General features: G+C 44.6%; 1 protein-coding gene across 1 annotated transcript in view; it reads right to left on the reverse strand.

Moving 5' to 3' along the window:
• Nucleotides 1-2,667: 2,667 nt before the first annotated feature.
• The window catches only part of WDR97 (WD repeat domain 97), a 71,462-nt gene continuing 52,386 nt past the window's right edge, over nucleotides 2,668-21,743 (reverse strand). Inside the window, 9 exon segments of the mRNA XM_069096980.1 lie at nucleotides 2,668-2,873; nucleotides 3,221-3,285; nucleotides 11,636-11,882; nucleotides 11,996-12,080; nucleotides 12,082-12,422; nucleotides 14,659-14,707; nucleotides 15,393-15,555; nucleotides 19,750-19,871; nucleotides 20,561-20,758. Coding sequence (XP_068953081.1) covers nucleotides 2,668-2,873; nucleotides 3,221-3,285; nucleotides 11,636-11,882; nucleotides 11,996-12,080; nucleotides 12,082-12,422; nucleotides 14,659-14,707; nucleotides 15,393-15,555; nucleotides 19,750-19,871; nucleotides 20,561-20,758 — 1,476 coding nt within the window.

Here is a 21,743-nt window from a genome sequence, read left to right on the forward strand (position 1 = left end):
AAAGGGAACTGCCCCCCCTTGTATTTTGTCAATGCAATGATCTTATTTAAAGGGGAGATGGCAATTAGAATGAAGAAAAATGTGGAAACCTAATCTTTATTAAAAACAAGAGGAGGAAATTGTGAGGAGTAGCAAAGGGTTAAATTTCCATAGGACTGCAAAATTGCTGAAATGAAGCTACTGATAAAAGTAAGGTTAGCAGACCAGACAGTAGCCTTGGGAAGAGTTGAGACAATAGCCTTGGGAAGAGTTGAGACAGTAGCCTTGGAGAGAAGTTGGATTCCCAGTCCCTATAGAACTCCTAGATAATACTAAAAGCGAAATAAAAAGAAATTGGCAACAGCAGGTGGATTTGACCAATTAGGAAACAGACAGTGGCTTTGGGACACTCGGGCCCAGATAAGGACACATCTAGGTTGGACCGGTGGTGGGGAGGGGTGTCAGTATTCTGGGGTTGTTACTGTACTTGCTTAATAATCTCATGTATTATGTATATTATCTAGCAGAATTAGAACCTCATTAGTAATAATATATGATCATTGGGAGGTGCACCCAGAAGAGAAAAAACCAGTCAGTCCTCTGAAGGGAGTGTCTGCACCAGACTAATGTATAACACTTGCTTGGCTTTTGTATCCAGGACCTCCTCCTTCCACAAGAAGGACAGGGTCCACATCTGACCAGAAGTGTTCACTTATTCTAGATTTCTCTTTATTAAATGTCTTTTGATATCAGATTGTCGGTGTCAATTTTGTTTTTGCTTTTCCAAGTTGGCATTTCTAAAAATATGTAACAGGGGACTGACATGATTCCCTAAGTGAAAGAGGCTGGGGAAGCTGATTCCAGGAGACCACAGTGATGCATAATAGAAGTACTTTGCTCCCCAATTTGAAGCATTCTCACTCTATAACTGGTTGTAGTTTTCTAGACTGCTTAGCTGGAACTGGGGTGCATTCAAAAGGTATCAGTCAGCCAAGGTCTGTCTCTTGTTTGGTCTGGCTTTTTCCTGCCTAGAATGCTCAAGTGAAAAGACAAAGACTACAGTTTTGGTGGGGAGAGAGACCATGGGACTTTATATCCCCATCAAGCCACAATATGGCCTGGGAACCCATGGCTCTGCTTTAAGTGAAGGATATTGGAGATGGTTACAACCTTGCAAGTTTCCAAAGGTTAAGAGAATGAACCACTCGGAGGTCTGGGACTAGAGTCCAAGATGAATTTTCTTTTGACCAGCCAGTCCAGCATTTAGGGACCCATCTCAGAGGTAGTTGAGATTTTAACTCATCTAACGGCTATGCTACATTTGTACGTTAACTTGATAGAGTAAGTGCTAAGTAGAAGCTGCATTAAGTTTATACCCACCATCTCTATGACTGATATGGTAAGAAATGTTTGTACTTCTTTCTATAGGTGAATGGGGGGGTGGCAAAGGAACACCAGAATGGGGGGTTCAAGTTGGAACCCTGAAGGAGAGGTGTAGCCAGCCTTGTTGTGGGAGAGTGAATGTAGAGCTATACTTAAATGCACTAAATGTGAATTACTAGTCAGATAAACAAGATATCCTTTCAGAGGAGGCAATTTTGACCTCATAGGTAGACTTGTTTGAATGACACCCAAGACAAAAATATTGCTCCGTATACTTTTCAGAATTGTAAAGATCAGTTGAAAGAACTGGGGATGGTTAGTCTTAAAAAGAGAAGTTTTAAGTAGCTCTGGAGTATATGAAGAGCTATCATATCAGAAGAAGGATTAGACTTTTTCTGTTTAGTCCCAGAATACAGAAAGTCATGAAGAGATAAATTTAGGCTTGACGTAAGGAAAAACCTTTCTAAGGATAATGGACCCAAAGTAAAATGAGATAGTATGGAGGTGGTAGGAAGCTTTCGAACAGAGGCTGGATGACTCATGGTCAGGCATTATATGGGGAAAATTCTTGCTCAGTCATGAACTGGTCTAGGTGGCCTCTGGGGTCCCGCACAATTCTGAGATTTTGTAATTCTGTGTTCAGATGATTTACAATGTGGTGTGTTAGAAAAAGCTCTGCATTTGGGGCCAGGATGCCAAGTGTCTAGTCCTGCCTCTGATCCTTTCAGAACCTTGGGCAAGTCACTTCCTTTCTAGGGTGGCAAATTTCCTTCTGGGACCTTAGTTTTCTTTTAAGGTCCCTTTCAAATCTGAATCTTTGATCATGTCTGACACCTCTGTTTCATCTGTGGTGCCAACATCAAGACACTCAAATAATGTATGCAGAATTGGCTATGGGTTAGATATCTCTATCCCCTCTAGGCACAGTTCTCTGAGGTCCAATTCCTTCCCCTACCCCCATCCCAACCTTCAGGCTGCTGGCTTTGTTCCCAGGATACTACCTAGTCCTGGTCAATTACAAGGTAGAGTTGAAGTCAGTGTCTCAGTGGATCTGTGTCAGGTAAAACATCCTCTCTTTATTCCATTGTCAGTTGTATTTACCCATGCCTATAACATGTCTTTTGTGACCTGGCTGGCTGTGGCTTGAGGTTCTGTCTATGGCTAGGCCAGAATAGGCTAGTCGGTAACTACATCTATCCATAATCAGGGTCCCTCTGAGTGGCCAGATTGAGCTGGGTCTGGCCAGGGACCGATCTGTGGTTGGGTTGGGGGTAGGGGTGGGGGCAGTCAGAGGCCCAGATGGGCTCAGTGATAGTTCTCCGGTTGGGCAAGTTTGGGTAGGAAATAGCGCTGCAAGGAGTCCTCCAGGATCAAGGGAGGTAGCGGACGAGATGGAGTTGGCCAGGCTGGCGGGAAGGGAATTGGTTCCACTCGGGGTAGGGGGAGCTTCATTGAATGAGAAATGGTACCCATACGATATCGGGCCCTCTGGAAATTTGTCACCCCAGCAGCTAGGGAAAAAATCAAATAGTAAAGGGGAGGAAGATTGATGAAGAGAAAGAGGATCTGGGGGTCTGGGAAGGAGATCCAGGAACTAGAGGAACTAGGAGATTCAAATCATGGGGTAAAGGAAGGAATATGCCAAGGGTGCCAGGAGACAGGGTTGGAGAGGGTCAGGCCCAGGGGAGAAGGACTGGGGTGGGGTCAAGGTTGGATAGATTACTTGGTCAGGATTACTTGTCAGGGCTAGGGGATAAGGTGGGAGAGAAAAGACAGGTAAGGGAGGTGAATCCCAGGTACCCATGCCCTTTACCTGCCCCACTCCACCCTCCACCCCCCAAACCCACCCTCCACTCACCATCCAAGGCTGTCAGGGAACCTCCACGCTCCTGAAGCCGCAGGATCTTTCGGCCACGAGTGGATCTGATGGAAATGGAAGCCCAGGTGAGTCTGATCCAGTCCTCACACGTCCCATAGTACCATCTCTTTCATAGACTGCCCCATTGCCAGTCTTACTGGTTACCTAGCCCTACCCCTTCTTTGAAGCTCTATCCTCTTCTGCAGGTCCAACTCCTTTACTAATGCCTTTTCTCCAATAGACCCCTCCCTTTGCCCTAAAACCACCTCCTATAGTCCTGTCCCTTCTACTCTCACACCTCCTCCTTTTTCTTTTATTCTGTTTTCTCAGCTCTCACCCTTCAGTTGCCCAGGGAGAGAGAAAACTTAAATTTAAAGGTGAGGATTATACACTTCTGACCCTGCAGGATATTAGGCACATTGGGTTTAGAATTTTGCGCTGGGAAAATTCTTAGAATTCATTTAGCTTAAGGTAAATAGAAAGAATAACCACCACAAAAATGATAAAAAATGTGTGGCAAAATTGCAAAGAACTAAACAGCCTCAAAGAAGAGAGGGAGAAGATACATCTCCCCTATTCCTTTATATAAAGGTGAAGGTGCATGAATATGGAACCCATTGTACCTTCACCCACCCTAGATTTTTGTTAGATTTTTTCAGTGTTTTGATACATTCAATTAATTTTTCAATTAACTTCCTTTTTAATTTGTGTGTTTTTTTTTTAAATTCTGTCATAAAGGGTGACTGGGAGTTAGGGAAGGAAATAGAAGGGATTCTAGGTGATGTAAAAACCAAAAGCTATCCATAAAAATTCACTTTTGAAAATCATTTAGTCCAGTCCCCTCACTTGCCACATGAGGAGACTGAAGCTCAGAGAGAGGAAGTATCTTACCCATGGTCACACAGTGGTAGAACAGGATTCCAACCTAGACTCAATGACTCCAAATCCAGGACTCTTTCTACTCTGCCATACTTCCTCTCAGTGTCATGGGAAGAACAAGGAATTCTCTCATCAGGGTAACTAATCAGGATTTGTACATCTGTGCATCAGTGCTCAAAGTATAGGTGATAAAGGAACATATTGTACAATGGAAAGATTGACCCATGAAAGTGCAGCCCTTAAAAGCATGCTTGAATGTGTTATATATACAGAGAATGGGCAATATTCACTGCCTGGTTTTGACCTACCATGCGGAGGCTTGGGGAACCTTCTTTCAGCCATAAGCAACTGAGGGACTTATATTATGTGGTGACAAAGAACTTTCTGACTGGCAGAGGAGACAATCTCTTGCTGTCTTCCCTGGAAGCTCTTGAGGTTTGCTGTGAACCACTTTGATGGAAAGCGTAGAGCAGGTTGCTCTATCTCCTGCCTTACTGCCGTGTGGCCCTAAATACATGGTGCCTGTTTGTTTTTGTGTATTCTTTATCTTAGGTGAATGAGTGTCTGTGAAGACTGGCTTATTGTTAGGCTCTAGCTGACAGAAGTGACTTCATGTTTGAATACTGACTGACCTACCTACCTACTGGGAAAGTCCACTGTGCCCAGTACTAGTTCAGTCAGCTACATTTAGGCAAGAAATGCAAGGCTGTACTGAGCACAATCAGTTTAGAAAACTTCACCTAATCCAGGTATTCTAGGTTGGCAAACTTTTCTAAATCACAATACTTTTATGATCAACAAAGTGGGGAAAGGGGAGCATCAAAGTCCAGGCTCTCCACTCATTGACTGCCCCTAAGGTTCTCCTACCCTTTGGTCCCTGTGAATATATCTAGTAATAACAATCAAACATAAGGACAGAGACACAGAGATCTGAAACCTAGACCAGATTACAAATCCCACCATATGCCCAACACTGGGCCTGTGTTTGCCCATGAGACTGGAGGCCTGGGGAGCTGAAGGCTTGCATGTCTGTGAGTAATCAGCTACCTGACCTGTGATCGTTTGTTTGTATTCCTTCTTAGTACCTCACCCACGATCTCCTCACAATTGGTGTCAGAAGTTCTATTGGGATAAGGGTTGTAATCTTGTCTCTCTGGATCAGGAAGGCAATGGGGATCCCCAAGGGTTGGGAAGAATCCCCATGGAAAGAGGTGGCAGGGCTCCTGGGGAAGTGCTCCCTATCAAGGGGGCTTAGTAGTGGAGGAAATTACTCCCCCAAGACCTAAAAGGATCATAAGACATGGGTTCCACACAAGGGAGAAATGGTTATTGGTCACTATTATGGAGCAGAGAAGTCCTCAGAGAAATACCAACCGCTGCTCTCAAACCAGTAGTAACCCAAAGAGAGAGTACTAAGAATGGAACTGAAAAGAGACCACATAAGGCAGAAAGTACAACAGGATAATGGTTAATGAACGAGGGTGGAACTCACCGTTGTCCCCTTGGTTACACAAGAGTTCCTAGCTTTGTGGGAGGGACCAGGGTAAGAGGAGGATTTTCAGTAGACCTCCTTTCAAATACCATGGCCATCCTCGGATTGATGGGGAATGGTCAGACCTCGCCCAACGTCTGTGGGATTCTGAGGAGACCAAGTATTTCCCATGGCCAGTCAGTCCCCTTTAAGCAGCCAACTCCCTCGGAGACAGTTAACAAGCTACATTGAGCCTATGTTACTCTGTCATGGCTATAGGTCAGACTGCCCTCCTCCGGACCTGCCCAAAGACGGCGCTTCACTGACAATGGTCCTTATCCCCTAATGGTATAGCCGGGAGCAATACCTTATCAGTACATTGGGAATATTTTTTTGCCAGAAGTCACAGAAAGCAAGCTGAGATGCTGGAGGGCAGCGGGATCAGGGAAGAAAGAGGGGAGAGCGAAAAAACCCACCCCAGAAGGGGAGGGGAAAACCTCAAGCTCTTTGTACTCCCCTCCTGAAGCCCTTTCTAGGCAGTCTATTTTCTCGTGGCAATTATTAGATCAAAGAATTCCTCGATAAAATACAGATGGGATCCCAAACCCAATCTTATATAGCATAAACATCAGAAAAGGGCAGAAGAGTGTTCTGGGCAAGAGCATTTGAAATCCCTGGGGACTGCCAATTTCCGAGACTCAGGTGTGTTTGGGGGGCACCCCCTCCTCCTCACTGCGCCCTTGAATCTTCCAAGACAAGACAGAACCCGACTTGACTCACTTCAAAGACAACTTTGGATAGGGGAAGGGGTCCAGGTCGAAGGACTCCTCCCCCTGGAGATATCTTCTCTGCAAAAGCATTCTTTTCTGTGCTCTCAGAGGACTGGGATCAATTTGCCTTCATTTGGGGGCGGTTGGGGCGGGGATGGGGAGGAGAAAGGCAGTATACCTTCTCGGTCCTATTCTTCAACGGCTGCGTGTAGAGTGGATGGTGTCCGAGGACTTCTACATTCTTGGAATTACAGCCTTGCGTTACATAGATGACATTACGTTGATTGTCCAGTTGGAACAAGAGAGGAAGTAAAGACGGATTTCTTAAAATCTTTGAAAGCGGGTGGCTGGGCTGAGCTTTGCAGGGCTATTGACTCTGATAAAAATCTAACAATTCTGCCAAGCAGGACCGGCGAGAGGGCTCAATGGAGCTGAGTGGCACATACCTCGCAGCCGGTAAAGAACAGTTTATAACCTCCCCCCAGGGGGTAAAAAAAAAAAAAAAAAGATTCCCAAATTTATAGGGATATTTGGTTTCTGGCAGCAGCACCTTTCTCTCATTGGCCCTTTGCTCCAGTGTCTACTGCAGTCAAGCAAGCACTCTTTCTCTAAGGATCTGAATAGCAACATACCCGGACAAGTCCTGCCCCTGGGATGTGTTCATGCCCAGGACTACCCTGAATTATAAGTGTCAGTCATCAATGACATGGTTGATTGGAGACCATGCGGCATATGAAGGTCCCAGGGATTCTGGATTTGCAGGCGAACAGGAGGTATGCCAAACTATACACCTTTTGAAAAGCAGCTCCTAGCTTGCTCTAGTAGAGATCAAAAGACAGGAAGCCTGTTTGAAGTCCTATGACCAGAGATACCCCACCTCCAGTGTACTGACTTCCTCTCATAAGGACAAGCAAAAGTTATTGTTGCATCCCTCAAGACTGACCTCTGCTGGAGATGTGGATATCCAAATTATATCTCTCCTGACAATGGAACCTTATTTTGTGCTGCCTTTACCCAGGAAAGGGAGCAAGAACAAAGGATCACAAAGGTATCTGGCCCTCACCTTCCCTTGGGGAAGGAAGAAGACAGCTTTCTCAAGTAACCACATTACTCTCCATTTTCCCTGTGCCACACACAGAGGTCTTCCCCAGTAAGGTCACAGAAAGGTTCTATTTGATTGCCTCCTCCACCTATTTGAAGGAGAGTATGTGCTATAGAATATAGGTATAGATATATAACATAGATATATGATATATATCTATACGAATAAGGTGGTAAAGTTTGGTGTAGACACCCAGAGGGTCATAAATGGGTACCCACAAATCTTACAGTAGCAAGTACAGGAAACATTGTGTGGCTTGCCGAAGGGAAGACAGATTATTATTTAGCGTGCCCAGAAAATGTAGGAAGAAAGGGGAAGACATGGGAAAACCTAAGGTATCTATTATACTTCTAAGCTCCCCCAAACCCTCTTGCCCACCATTGATAATGGTTCATTGAACCATTGTTATCATTAATACCACGATGTGGGAGACACTGGCAAAGGACATCCCATCATGGCATACCCACATCAAAAATAGAATTGTGCTCTTTGAGCAAAGCAGAATTGCAGTAGTTCAAAAGAAATGTGAGATAATACAAATTTCAAGACGTTGCCAATCAAAATGTTGATTTGGATTATCTGTGCCTGACCTGTGGTACAGACTTCCAAGCTCATATTGGTCTGATCAGGCCCAGATGGACACCGTACCTTGACTCTAAGATAGTGGTGTTATGTTGGTCTTCTTCAAGAATGAAGAACAACAACCAGCCAACTATTATCATTATATTGGGGGAGAGCAAGCACACCAGATGGAAACTTGTGAGTGATAGTATTAGAAGTCACAACCTCTCCACATTATCTTCAGAGTTCTGAAATGAGAAGTAAGCAACCACTGGTAACCCAAACAGTGCAAGTTAGAAGAGAGAGCCCAGAGGGTATGCTACAAGAGAGGCTGATATATGGGAATCACTGGGATATGCAGATGCAGCTAAAGACTAGAATATGATAATGTAAAGAAGGCCTTGTCCCAAAGGAACCAGATGGATAAAAGAGGAGGTCAGAGTGGCATTGTAGGTCCAGAAGGAGGAGAGATTAGACTTGCTTTGTTTGACAGAACTAGGAAGAATGGGCAGAAGACATAGAAAGGCAGATTTTAGTTCAATGTAAGAAAAAAACATTTTAACAAGTATAGCTGGGGTGGCTAGGTGGCGCAGTGAATAGAGCACTGGTCCTGGAGCCAGGAGTAGTTCAAATCCTGCCTCAGACACTTAACACAAAAACTAGCTGTGTGACCCTGGGCAAGTCACAACCCCAATTGCCGCCCAAAAAGAAAAAAAAAACTTCAATTAAAAAAAGTATAGCTACCTAAAAATTAGAATTAAATTAACATTTTAAAAAATGGGTTGTTTTGATAGGGAATGAGCTTCCCATCACTGAAGATGCTCCACTGGAGGCTGGATGACTTTTGTTGGGACTTGCTTTAGAGAGCACTCCTATTCAGATATATTTTGGACTAGATGTTCTGTAGGCACCTCAAAGTTGACATGTCCAAAACAGAACCCATTCTCTCCCCCATCCCCAAAACCCAAATCCTTCTTCCCAATTGCTCTAAACTATTACTTCCTCCAACTCACCCAGATTCACCACCTCAGTGTAATCTTCAACTTGTCACTCTAATTGACCCCTCATATACAATCAACTGCCGAAGCTTGTCATTAACACAATATCTCTCACATAAGACCCCTGGCCTGCATTTGAGGAAGATCCCAGGTCAAATTGGAAGGGAGGGCAGAACTCAGAAACTTTCTCAATAGGACTTCAGTTATGTGGATCCCTTAGGCATCAAGACAATATACAGAACTTGGAACTTCTTGTTGGCCAGGGTGCCCAGTAAGTTCAGATTTGGGAATGTAGGCTTATACCTCTGAAGATGTGGATTGTCGTCATGATCATGAAACCATTAACCAGCTCAGGTCTAGGTACAGAAAGGTCAAATCACAAAGGAGTTAGGACCATTTTAAGCTGTGATCAGGCTAACTTATGATGTTGCAGAAGAAGTCACTTTAAAAATTCAGCTTCTAAGGTGTTCTTATAAAAAATATGAAATTTCCCAAAGCAAAGCACACCCAAGCTACATATACATCATATACAAAAAAAAATCTACAATCCCTTATTTACAAGTGCCAACCATAGACCAAATGGAAGATCATGAAGTTTAGGATGCATATTTGTAGAATTCTAGGGTACCTCTAAATGATTTTGAAAGGAGTAGAAAACTTTTGGCCGGGAAGTAATGTCAATGTGGAGATCAATTGCCACCACACTCACCCTTGAAATGTTGCCATAGTGGGCAACATGTTGCATTCTAGTGGGCTGGAATGAAAGTGCTGACAGGTAGGTTTTACCTCAGAGATCTCACGGAAGCCACACACCCAAACAACTGCCAAATCTTATGTGTGTGTATATATGGTACATATATGTTTATGTGTATATACATATATGTCTGTGTGTATATGTATCTCCTTATCTCCATTCACACAATTACAATAGTGCAGAACCTTATCACCAATTGTCTAGACTACTGCAATAGCCTTCCAACTTTTCTCTCTGCTTTGTCTCCCCCCACCCCCACTCAAATTACCACCAGTCAGCTGCCAAGGTGATTTTCCTAAAGCACCAGCCCACTTCTCAATGAGCTCCAGTAGCGGCTCCCACTTACCTCCAGGTTCAAATATAAAACTCTTCATTGCCTCGCCCTTTCCTACCTTTCCAGTCTTTCTTACATGTTTTTGACTCTCCTTCATACATTCTACAATCCAGCTACACTGGACTGCTTAATGCTCCTTAAACCTGACACTCTCTCTCTCCAACCTCTATGACTTTATATTGGTCATCTTCTATGCCTGGAAGGCTCTGCCCCATCACCTCAGCCTCTTGGTTTCTCTGGCTTCTTTTAATACTCAACTTAAATTCCATCTTCTGCCAGCCCCTCTAACTGTTGGTACCTTCCCTTCTGAGATTACCTTCTACTCTGTATATATCTTGCACGTATCTAGTCATTTACATGTTAGTCCTCCAATTAGAATCCAAATTTCTTGAAAGTAAGGACTATTTTTACCTTTCTTTAGGCAGTGAAGTCCAGGATAGAGTACTGGACCTAGAGTCAGGAAGACCCGAGTTCAAATCCATTCTCAGATACTTACTGTGTGACTCTGGGTGAGACACTTTACCTCTGTCTGCCTAAGTTTTCTCAGTTGTAAAAGGGGGTTAATAATAGTACCTACCTTGCAGAGTTGTTGTGAGGTTTAAATGAGATAATACTTGTAAAGTGCTTGGCAAACCTTAAAGGCTCTGTGAATGCCAACTATTATCATTAGCTGTTATTTGTATCTGCAGCACTTAGCACAGTAGCTGGAACATCATAAATGATAAATCCTTGCTGATTTGACTTGACTTAGTGGCCTATGCCACCATGGAGCCACTTGGTCCCTCAAGGTGATACAAATACTGGCCCTGTGGGACTCCATCTGTCCCTGGACAGAGGTAACAGTGTTTCCTTTACCTTGGAGAAGAGAACACCTAGGGGGCATGTATTCACTCTAAGTATTTGACAGCCTGTTGGATGGAAAGTGTTTTTTCTTGACCAGAGAGTAGAAACAGGAGCAATGGGTGAAAGTTATAGGGAATGACATTTCAGATTGATGTGGAGAAAAGCTTCCTAACACAATTAGAGTCGTCCAAACAGCTCTAGGCACATAGGTGGGGCATATAGGGCTAGGAATCAGGAAGACCTAAGTTCAAATCCTGATTAGTTGTGTGACCCTGGGCAACTCACTTAACTTCTCCATCAGTTTTCTCAATTGGAAAATGGTAACAATAACAGCGCCTACCTCCTGGGCTTGTGGTGAAGATCAAATGAGGTATTTGTAAAACACTTAGCACAGAGCTCAGCACATAGTAGGTGCTTAATAAGCCCTTGGTCCCATCCCTTCCCCAAATGTAAGGATTGCCTGATCAGATGGGGAGTTCCTTGTCGCTGGAGAGGAGTGTGTGAGGGGATGTAGAAGGTGAGGCTGTATCTGTCAGAGGTGCTCTAGTGGGATTCCTGTCTAGGTTGGGAGGTTAGAGATGCTATGTAATTCCTCAGATTCCCCCCGCACCCCCCCCCCCCCGCACCCCTCCCAATAGCCCACAGCTTTCTGATTCCCCGCCTCTATGGGAGGATGGCAGAAGGAGCCAGGGTGCTTGCTCACTGGTAGGTGGATAACGTGATTCCTCGAGGCTGCATGACAATGGTGTTGGGCGGAGCTTGGCGCAGCGCTCTTCGCCTTTTGATACGCTCATTTTTCGCTTGGAGCTGCTGCTCGCAGAAGAAGTTGAGAGCATCAATGGGTGTGACCTCAATCTCAATCTCCTGTGGAGACGGAGGTGCAGAGATTGAGGGCTCCACCGTCTGGTATTCGTATTCTAGAAACGGCAGCCAGGCAGCGGCTAACGAGGCTGGAGCCGAGTGGCGGGCAAGCGGTTTTTCAATGATTTGGTCCCGGTGGGGCTCAGATATCGCCCTTCGCAGGGGAGAGATCTGGCTAAAAGAAATAAATCTAAAGAAAGGCAGTGGGAAAGCCCTAGATCCTGGAGGCCTTGGGATTTCAGGAGTGAAGACTGTCTCACTGGGGCTGCGTCCAGAAGGAGGAGAGAGGGAGGTGGGCGTTGTGGTGGGTAAATCAGGATAGAGCTTGGGGGGAAACTTGGGGGAAGGCTTGGGAGAAGGCTTGGGAGGAAGCTTGGGGGAAAGCCGCCTGGGGGAAGGCTTGGGGGAAAGCCGCCTGGGGGAAGGCTTGGGGGAAACCTTGGGGGACTGCTTGGGAGAAGACTTGGGGGATTGCTTGGGTTTGAATCGGGAAATGGCCCTATGCTTTGCAGAGGGAGTGGGGGTGGGAGGTTGGGGGGACTGGAGGTGGAGGGATTCAGTCTTCGTTGCTGGCGAGACCACAGAGAGGCCTTCCGATCTTCGATGCTCCTGGGGCCTGACAGAAATCTGTGGAGGGAAAAGGTAAGCACTGCAAGTGGAAGAGAGCACATCTGTTCCAGGGAGGAAAGGAGAAAGAGCCCAGGGGGACAGAGAAGGCAGAGAGATAGCAAGGCAGCAGAGTGGGGAATAGAGAGGATGAAAAACGGAGCATGGAGAACTTGGGGGCAGGACACTAAAGAGAAGCTACAGAGGCCGGGCAAAGGGATGCTGGGAATATGGAGTCAGAGTAATTGGGGATTTGGGAGAGGGAAGGGGCATGAGGATACATGGGGAAAGGAAATTAGGGGCAGGGGGATTGAAGGGACTGGGATAGGGGATTAGGGGAATAGGGAAAGTAGAAATGGGATTGAGGAACAGGGAGAGTGACACTGAGGGCACAAAAGTAGTTAGCTTAAAATTGGTGGTCTGGGTAAGGTGGGGAATTGAGAATTTGGGGGGCAGGGGACTGGAGGATTTGAGGGGAATAGAAGCAGGGGACAGATGAAACCCATAGGCAAAGGTTATGAGAAATTTTGAACTGGGATGGAAACAGCTGTGTGGCATAATATGGGCATAGGAGTGGGAAGGGGGTTTGGGAGGCAAGAATTTGAGGACTGGGGACTGAGGGCAAAGATCAGCGAGACAGGAGATTAAAGGTGTGGAGGTAGTAAAGACACTGGAGGAATGGGGACAGTGGAGAAACAGGGGAAGGGAGATGGGGAGATGAGGTAATAGGGACATAGGAACTGGGGAACAGATTGAGGACAGGGACATAGGGGATTTGGGATATAGAGATTAAGAAGAGGAGAATGGAGGATTAGGTGGATGGAAGCATGGGAAGAGTAACACTGGGGGTTCAGGGACAGGGAAATTGAACATTGGGGGCCAGAAGATAAGGGGTAAAGAGGTTTGGGGTACATGGCATGTTTATAAGGGTATTGTGTAAATAAAGGTTTTGGAGACTGGGGGAGGGGGATTAGGAATAACAGAGACAGGCAGATGGGTGGGGAATGGGGACATGAGGGAAGGACCTTTGCATACAGGAGATAAAGAGTTGGAAGGTTTAGGGATTGGTGGCTGTGGAGACACCGGGGGATTGGGGATAGTGGAGACACAAGGGTGGGGAAGAGGAATGGTGAAAAATCAGGAACTGGTAGATTCAATATTAAGTGCATGGGGAAAGAGAATGGTACCATTTGGGACACAAGGGCAGGGAGACAGGGGTGTTGGGTTTTGGGACAAGGGAATGAGGCCAGTGGAGACACTGGAATTGGAGCATGGTATCTTGGAGGCAGAGAGACATGGGAATGGAAGGATTCAGAGCATAGGATCTAGTGGTCAGGGACTGAAGGCATTAAGGGTAGGGATTTGGGAAGACGAGGGCATGGGGGCAAGCAAACTTGGAGTTGGGGGTATGGAACATGGTCAATTGGTAGTACAGGGGAATGGGATGGAGGGATAGAAGCTAGAGATAGAAGCTAAGGATTAAGGACACAAAGATTGGGAGAGAGGGATTCAGGGTATAGAGGCAGGGGTAGGGATAATAGTGATAAGGGTTCAGGGGTATGGGAGATTGAGGGTATGGAGCTGACTGGATGAAAAAAATGGAGGCCTAGGGGCTGGGAAATTTTATATGGGGGCCTAGGAGTAAGGGGTAAAGATCTCAGTGGTAGAAGGGTAGGGGTATGAATGGAATGGGAATAGAGAGGACATAGTGGAGATACTGAGGGATTGGGGACATGGCAAGGTGATGAGAGAATAGGGGGCATGGAGTCAGGAGGATAGTGATTGGAATCAACAGGCAGGAGGATTGGAAATGAGGGTATAGTTGGAAGAGGGAGCAGGGGATTAGTGGTAAGGAAATAGACTAGAAGTAATGGAGAAGGAGGCTAAGGAATTGTTGCACAAAGGTAGAGAGAAGGGAATATTGGGAGCACAGGGACAGGGAATTAAGGAAATTGTGGAGCTGGGGAGCAAATGAGAGGAGACATTGGGGTTATGAGCACAAGAAGAAGGTTAGATGAAGAAAAAAGAAAGGATTGGAGGGAAAGGGATAAGGAGATGGAGAATTAGGACCTAAAGCAAGAAAGCAAGATATTGTGAGAAACCAGGAGCAAAGGAGTAGTGGGGATTAGAGGTAAAAGAAGGGAGATGGGGAGGGGTGAACCAGAGTGGGGCATGTTCTCTGATAAGGAAGGGGTAGTTAGTGGCAGGAGGCTGAGGAGGGAGTGATACATTCATGCCATTTCTCATTTACCTCCTCATCCTCCTCCTCCTCCCAAGTAGGCAGTAGGAGATTCTGTTTCAGGTGGGTCTAGAGAGAGGGTGGCAGGTCAGAAGGGCTGGAACTGCTCACAGACCTTCCCCACTTCTTTCCAAAAAGTATCCTTCATGCCCATCAATTGGGAATGACTGAACAAGTTGTGGTGTATGATTGTGATGGAATGCTATTGTGTTATAAAAATGATAAACAGGATGCTTTCAGAAAAATCTGGAAAGACTTACATGAACTGATACAAAGTGAAATGAGCAGAACCAGGAGAAATTGTACACAGTAATAGCAATATTGTACAATGATCGACTGTTAATAACTTAATTATTCCCAGCAATACAAAGAACCAAGATAATTCTGAAGGACCTAGGATGAATAACTGATGGAATCTGAATGCAGATTGAAGCACACTGAGGTTTTTTTTCTTTATTTTTTTGTCTATGTTTCTTTTCACAACATGACTAATATGGAAATATGTTTTGCATTACTGTATATGAATAACTTTTATCAAATTGCTTGCCTTCTAATGATGGGAGAGGGGAGGGAGAGTGAAGAGACTTTGGGACTCAAAATTGTAAAAAATGAAGTTTTAAAATTGTTTTTACATGTAATTGGGAAAAATAAAATATTAAAATTTTTTGAAAAATCACCCCTCCCAACTCCCACCACTCCCTTCCTCCCCCCAGCACCCTTGGTCCTTCCCTTTCTCCTTCCCTCCCTGACTAACCTTAAGGTTTTTAATCATCCATTCCAGTTTTTGTCCACAGCGCCCTCTCAGGGCTGCCTTGTTAGTTAAATCTTTCCCTTCTGCCCAGGTCACCATTTCCTTGAACAGGAAATTATGGGGGTCCTTCAGGCCCAACTCTTCTAGTAGTTTCTTCAGTGTAGGTCTAGGGAGTTGGGGGGAGAACAGAGTTGAGGAAGAGGGAATATCACCTGTAGGTATACAATAGAGTATGTCTCACCCATGTGTGAGGGTCTCACTGGTGTTGGTATATGTGTATGTACATGGTCTCACCTCTGTGTGTACATGTGGTGTGTGAGGGTGTCTTCTCACCTGAGTGTGTGGTCTCACCTGAATGTATGATCTCACCTAAGTGTATATAGTCTCACCTATGTGTATATGGTCTCAACTATGTATGAGTATGTGACTGTTACCTGTGTGTAGGAGTCTTGTCTAAATGTGTGAGGTTTGACCAGTTTGTGTGTGTGTGTGTGTGTGTGTGTGTAGTCCACTTCCATGGATGGGTTTTTTACCTGAAGGTGAGGCCTCACTTGTGTGTGTGTGTAGGGGTCACCTATGTGTACAGTCTTATCTCTGTGTATGGATGTCTTTACTATTCTCCCTTGTGAGCAGATCTTACCTGTGTATGTGACTTTACATATGTATGCAGATGTTACCTGTGTGTCTCACACAAAATTAAGAGAATTTCCAAGTTGGAAGGTTCCTCAGTGTCCATCCAGTCCAACTCAGACCAGGGAAAGAATCTTATCTATAAGATACCCAATAGTGTTAATTCAGCTTCAGCTTGAAGGCCTCTAATGAGGCAGTGAGGTAGCCCACTGGATAGAGCAGTGGGTCTGGAGTCAGAAAGACCTGAGGTCAAATCTGCCCTCTAACACTTAATAGCTGGATGACCTTGGGCAAGTCATTTGGCCTCTGTCTGCCACAGTTTCCTCAACTGTAAAATGGGAACAAGGCTGTTGTGAGAATCAAATGAGATATTTTAAAATCACCTGGTACATAGTAGGTGCTTAATAAATGCTTGTTAAAATCTAAGTAAACTATATCTACAGTTATCCCTCTAATATTTCAGTAACCCTGCCAAAAAAGGAAAATTATGTTAGCCTGGAAAGACATGTTCTTATGCTGCCTCTTTTTGACCATTGCTTCCTTTTCAGAAGTTCACTAACCATTCTCTTAATAATACACCCTCAAATTCTCACCAGGAATTCAAGTGAAGCTCAAATTGTTCTATAGTTTGTAGACTCCATTACCTTCCCTTTTCTTGAAAATCAGGACATTTCACTAATCCTGGAGGTACTCTTCCATTCTCCATGATCTTTCAGAGATCACTGACAATAACTCAGCAATCACTCTTGTCAATTCTTTCAAAGTACTCTTGTATGTTCATTTGGACCCAGTGACCTGAAGTCATTGGGGTAATCTATGGATTCTTTTGTTATCTCCTTACTGCTCTTAAGTATCAACTCCCTGATCTCTGTTTTTATTCTTTCCTTTGGAGTCAAAAGATCACTTTCCTTGGTATATTCCTTGGAATAGAAGTTACATAAACATTGACCAGCTCTGTGCCTCTTCTCTGTTTCAGGGGTTACTATGATGTCCATGAAAAGCTGCATTCTTAGTCCTTTGAACTGCCTCTCTTTACCAACACAGCTATTTGAAAACCCCCTCTTTTTAAAGCTTGTCCTTAGTTTTCCTCACCAGTCACAGCTTATCCTGAGCTTTAGCACTCCTGATACTAATTTTATTGTCTTTGTTCTCATCATTTTATATCTTTTAATTTTAAGATCACCTACATTTGATGTTCCTCCTCCCTTTTTTCCTAGAGAGCCATTCCTTATAATAAAGGATTGAAAAAAAAAAGAAAAAACACCACAGTTCAGCCAAACTAACCAACACATGGCAAAAATCTGATCCCTACTTCTCCAAAGAAGGAGCCATGTTTCTTCTATCATACCTTTCTTTGGAGCCAAGCTTGTACATTATAATTTCATAGCATTTAGTTGCAATTGCTTTTTTAGTTGTTCTTTCCATTTACGTTGTTTCAGTCCTTGTGTATATATTGTTTTCCTTGTTCTGCTAACTTCACTCTGTATCAGTTCATGTAAGTCTTCCCATGTTTCTCTGAACTCATCACATGCATTGTTTCTTACAACCCAATAATATCCCATTACAACTCATTTAGTCATTCCCGAATCAATAGGCAGAAACAACTTTGTTTTTAGTTCTTTGCTACTATAAATATTTGGTGTACATGAAGTCTTTTTTTTTTATTGTATCCTCCTTGGAGTATGTGCCTAGCAGTGGAATCTCTGAGTCAAGGAGAATGGACATTTAGTTAAAAATTTCTTAGTCTATTTTAATATGATTCTAATTGGATTATGTCTTACCTTTGTATTCACTGTCTGTAACCTTTCCTTGCTTCTGTTTTCTACATATCTTTTTAGATACAGGTTATTTCAAGTGTGTGGGAGGTGTCATGTGTGTGTGTGTGTGTGTGTGTGTGTGTGGGTGGGTGGGTAAGGGTTTTAACTGTGTTAAGGCTCTGTTCTGAACCTTCTATTCTCTTTAGATCCTCTCTCTTGTTAATCTCTTCAGTATCATGAATTCCATGTCTAACCCTATATAGATGATTTCTAGGTCTATCTGTCATTCCACTGATCACCAGGGTTGATTTGGCTGGCTAGGTGGGTGTCCCCTTCCTCCCTCACCACTCCATGTGCCTCTCTCCTGAAGCTGCAAGCTTAGTTGAAGAGGGAGACCTTCCCTATAGAGATGTATCATTCTTTGGTCAAGGGTATACAAGTAGCTGGATTCACCTACTAGACTATAACCCTAATCTCTCAAACTCTATTCCCTCATCATCTACTGCCTGCTGAATCTCCCATCGATATCTCTAACTCAATTATGTCCAAAACAAGACTCATTATCTTCCCTCCATAATCAATCAGCAAGCACTTATTAAACCCCAAAACAGTCCCAATCCCTTGGATCTCTTGCTCCTCCAGATTTCCCTATTTTTCTTGGGGTCTTTTCAAGTCCTCCAAGTTTACCACCTCGGAATCATCTTCAGCATCTTCCTCTCACATATCCCTTATTCAGTCACTTACCATGTCTTATTCATTCTAACTCCACATCTCTCATCTCTGTCCCTTTGTCTTCACTTAGCCAACCACCATTATAATTCAGGCCCCCATCACCTGTTACATGGGACATTACAATGTTCTCCTAATTAGACTCCCTGCTTCCAGTTATCCCCCAAATAATCTGCCCAAAACAGTTTTAACCATGATCTTCCCTTGTCTGAGACGCTTCAGATGTCATAGTGTAGAGAGTGCTGTACTTGGAGACAGGAAGGCCTGACTTCGATGATGTTTATGAGTTGTGTACCCCTGGGCAAGTCAAACCTCTCTTAATAATAGCCCCTGTTTCTTAGGGTTGATGTGAGTATCAAATGAAATAATATGTTTAAAGTGCTCTGTAAACTATGTAAATGTTAATTGTCATTGCCTATGGCTTCTAGGATAAAATACAAATACCTCATCTTAGTCCTCGGAGCCCTTTAGTCTGGCTCCTAACTGCCCTTCCAGACTGGTTTTATACACTCTCTACATTTTAGCCAAACTGGCCTCCTGGTACTCAGCATTCAGTCTCTGGTTTCTAAATCTGCTCCTCCCCTTTGCCCTATCCCACATCGGGAATGCCACACCCTCCTCACCTTTGCCTTCATAGCTTCTGTCATAGCTTAGCTAATGAAGCACATCCCTTAGGAAGTCTTTTCTTCCCCCCTCCCCCTTTTGACAGTGTTCTCAACATCCTTCTCCTTCTCAAAATTATCCTGTGTATAGTTATCTGTTTACATGCTGTATCCCCAGTAAGATGTAAGCTGCTTGAAGGCAGGGGATGTTTTCCATTTTTGTCTTTGTGTGCCAAGCCCATAGCACAGTGCTTGATACAGAACAGGCACTAAAATGTTTATTGAACTAAATTGTAAGGACTTACCTTTGTGTTCTACTTGTGTGTGAGTTTGAGTGAAGGTTTAACTGGGTGAGGGGTGGGTGGGGTCTCACTGTGTGGTTTCACTTGTACTCAGGGGTCGGTGGTGTCTCACTTGTGCTTGGGTGAGGCAAGGAGGGGTTGGTTTGACCACTTGTGTGGGGATTTCTTGCCTTTTTGTGTCTTACCTGTGGGGGTGGTGGCTCTCACTTATTTCTCTCATATCTCAGGAGAGATCACACCTGTGTGTGTGGGGTGGATCTCATCTGTGTCCCAGGAGGTTTTCACCGTTGTACCAGGGGTGGTCCCACTTCTGTGGTGGGAGTGGGCAGGTGTATCTTACCTGCATCGAGGTGGTGAGTAGAGAAAGTAGGACATAAGTTCCAGGACCACATCCCGGGAACCCAGGGAGACAACCATGAGCACCTGCAGGGCTGTCATCACAAATTTCTTCTCTATCTTGTCCTGGGGACTCCAAGATTGGGGTTGAGTTAGTGTCAACATAGACAGGTTTGTCCCAGCCATTTCATGGTCAGTCCATGGGCTTGAGAGGTCCTAGGGATTATCATCCTTGGGACTAAGTGTATCCTAGGGTTTGAAGGTGCCAGGTTTTGGGGAATTTGTTGTTAGTGATGGGGACTCTCCAGGGCTTTGGAGTTTCAGGTTTGGAAGGTGAAGAGAGGGAAGTTCTGGGATGGGTGAAGTTTCAGGGCTATTTCAGGAGTTCAAGTAGGCAGGAAAGAGAAACTGTATAGGATATACTATGGGACAGTTAGGTATCACAGTAGATAAGAGTGCAGGGCTTGGAGTCAGGAAGTCCTGAGATCAAATTTGGCTTCAGACACTTACTAGGTGTGTGACCTTGGGCAAGTTACTTAACTCTGTTTGCCTCAGTTTCCTCATCTGTACAAAATGAGCTGAAGAAGGAAATCACTACAGTATCTTTGCCAAGAAAACCCCAAGTGGGGTCATCAAGAGTTGGACAAAACAACTAAACAACACACAACAATAGGCCATATCATGAGGTCAGGGCTATATTATCAACTCAAGGATGGGTATATGTTGGAAGTCACTAAAGTCCACTGAGGAGGGCTTCCCTAGCTAGAATACAAAGTCTGGAACTTGGTGGGGTGGAGGGTGGTCTGGGGCCATACCACAAGGTTTGGAGGAGGCTCTTTGTTGAGAAGTTTCAACAGCAATTGTTGCAGCTTCTTTCGGAAATCAATTCCCAAGTTGGGCATCATGTTCACAAGCAACATCATAACCTGGGTACCATCCTCATAGTTGGATCGTTCCAGGACCTTCAGTAGCAATGTGGCCACACCCTCCACTGTGAAGCATTCTGGGTATGCCTTTGAAGTAGTAACAAGAGAACAGGGACTTAGGGAAAATTCAGGGGGACAAGGACCAGAAACCCAAGCTTGACCTGAGCCCTTTGGGTCCCCAAAGACCCAGCAGCAGTAACTCTATGTGCCTGGTCCCACTTCCAGCCAGATTTAGTTTCAAGACACAAGGAAGAAGACAAGAAAGCCTGGGAACACATATCAGCATCTGGGGAGCTAAAGAGGCATTCTAACTGGGAAAGGGATTCTGGGGTCACAGTAACCTCATACACCAACTGTGCCTTCTCTCGTGCCTTCTCATGTTCCTTCTCTCGTTCCTTCTCACGAAGCCCTTCAGAGTCAATCTCCTAGGATCACAGGGAAGGTAGTCTCGTCTAAATATTAGTAGCAAATGCTTGACAACTTTCTCTTATTTTCTATGTTTTATGTTCCTGAATGCATGAAACATGCACTGAAACCTCAGTGGTTCCTAATTCTCTGTTGCTGTTAGGTTTACTAGGCACTTTCCTTATAGCAACTATGTGAGATGGGTAGTGCCCATATTGATTACCCCCTTTTCTGGAAGATAGAAACTGAACTCAGAGAAGAGAAATGGTTTTCCTAGGGTCAAATGACTTATAAGCAAGTGATGAAGGCAGAATTCTACCCTAGGTTTCTCCCAATTCAAGGTCCAAGGGTCTTTTCATTAGGGACTTCAGCAGTACTGTGGCCAGACCCTCCACTGTGTAGCAATCTGGATATGCCTTTGAAGTAAAGGAAAAGGAATGGCGCTGAGGGAGGATTTGGGATCTAGGACCAGAAACCAGGGCTTGACCTTAGCCCTTTGAGTCCCCAAAGACCCAGCACCAGTGGCTCTATGTTCCTGGGTCCCATTCCCTGCTGGGTTCTGATTCATGACATAAGGCAGGGGACAAGGAAGCCTGGGAGGATCTGTCAGCATTTAGGGGGCTAAAGAGGCATTCTAACTGGGAAAGGAATTCTGGGGTCACAGTAA

Source organism: Petaurus breviceps, unplaced genomic scaffold, assembly GCF_028583685.1.
Source record: "Petaurus breviceps papuanus isolate PSGF00001 unplaced genomic scaffold, PetGlider_PUasm1.0 350, whole genome shotgun sequence".
NCBI classification, from domain to species: Eukaryota; Metazoa; Chordata; class Mammalia; order Diprotodontia; family Petauridae; genus Petaurus; species Petaurus breviceps.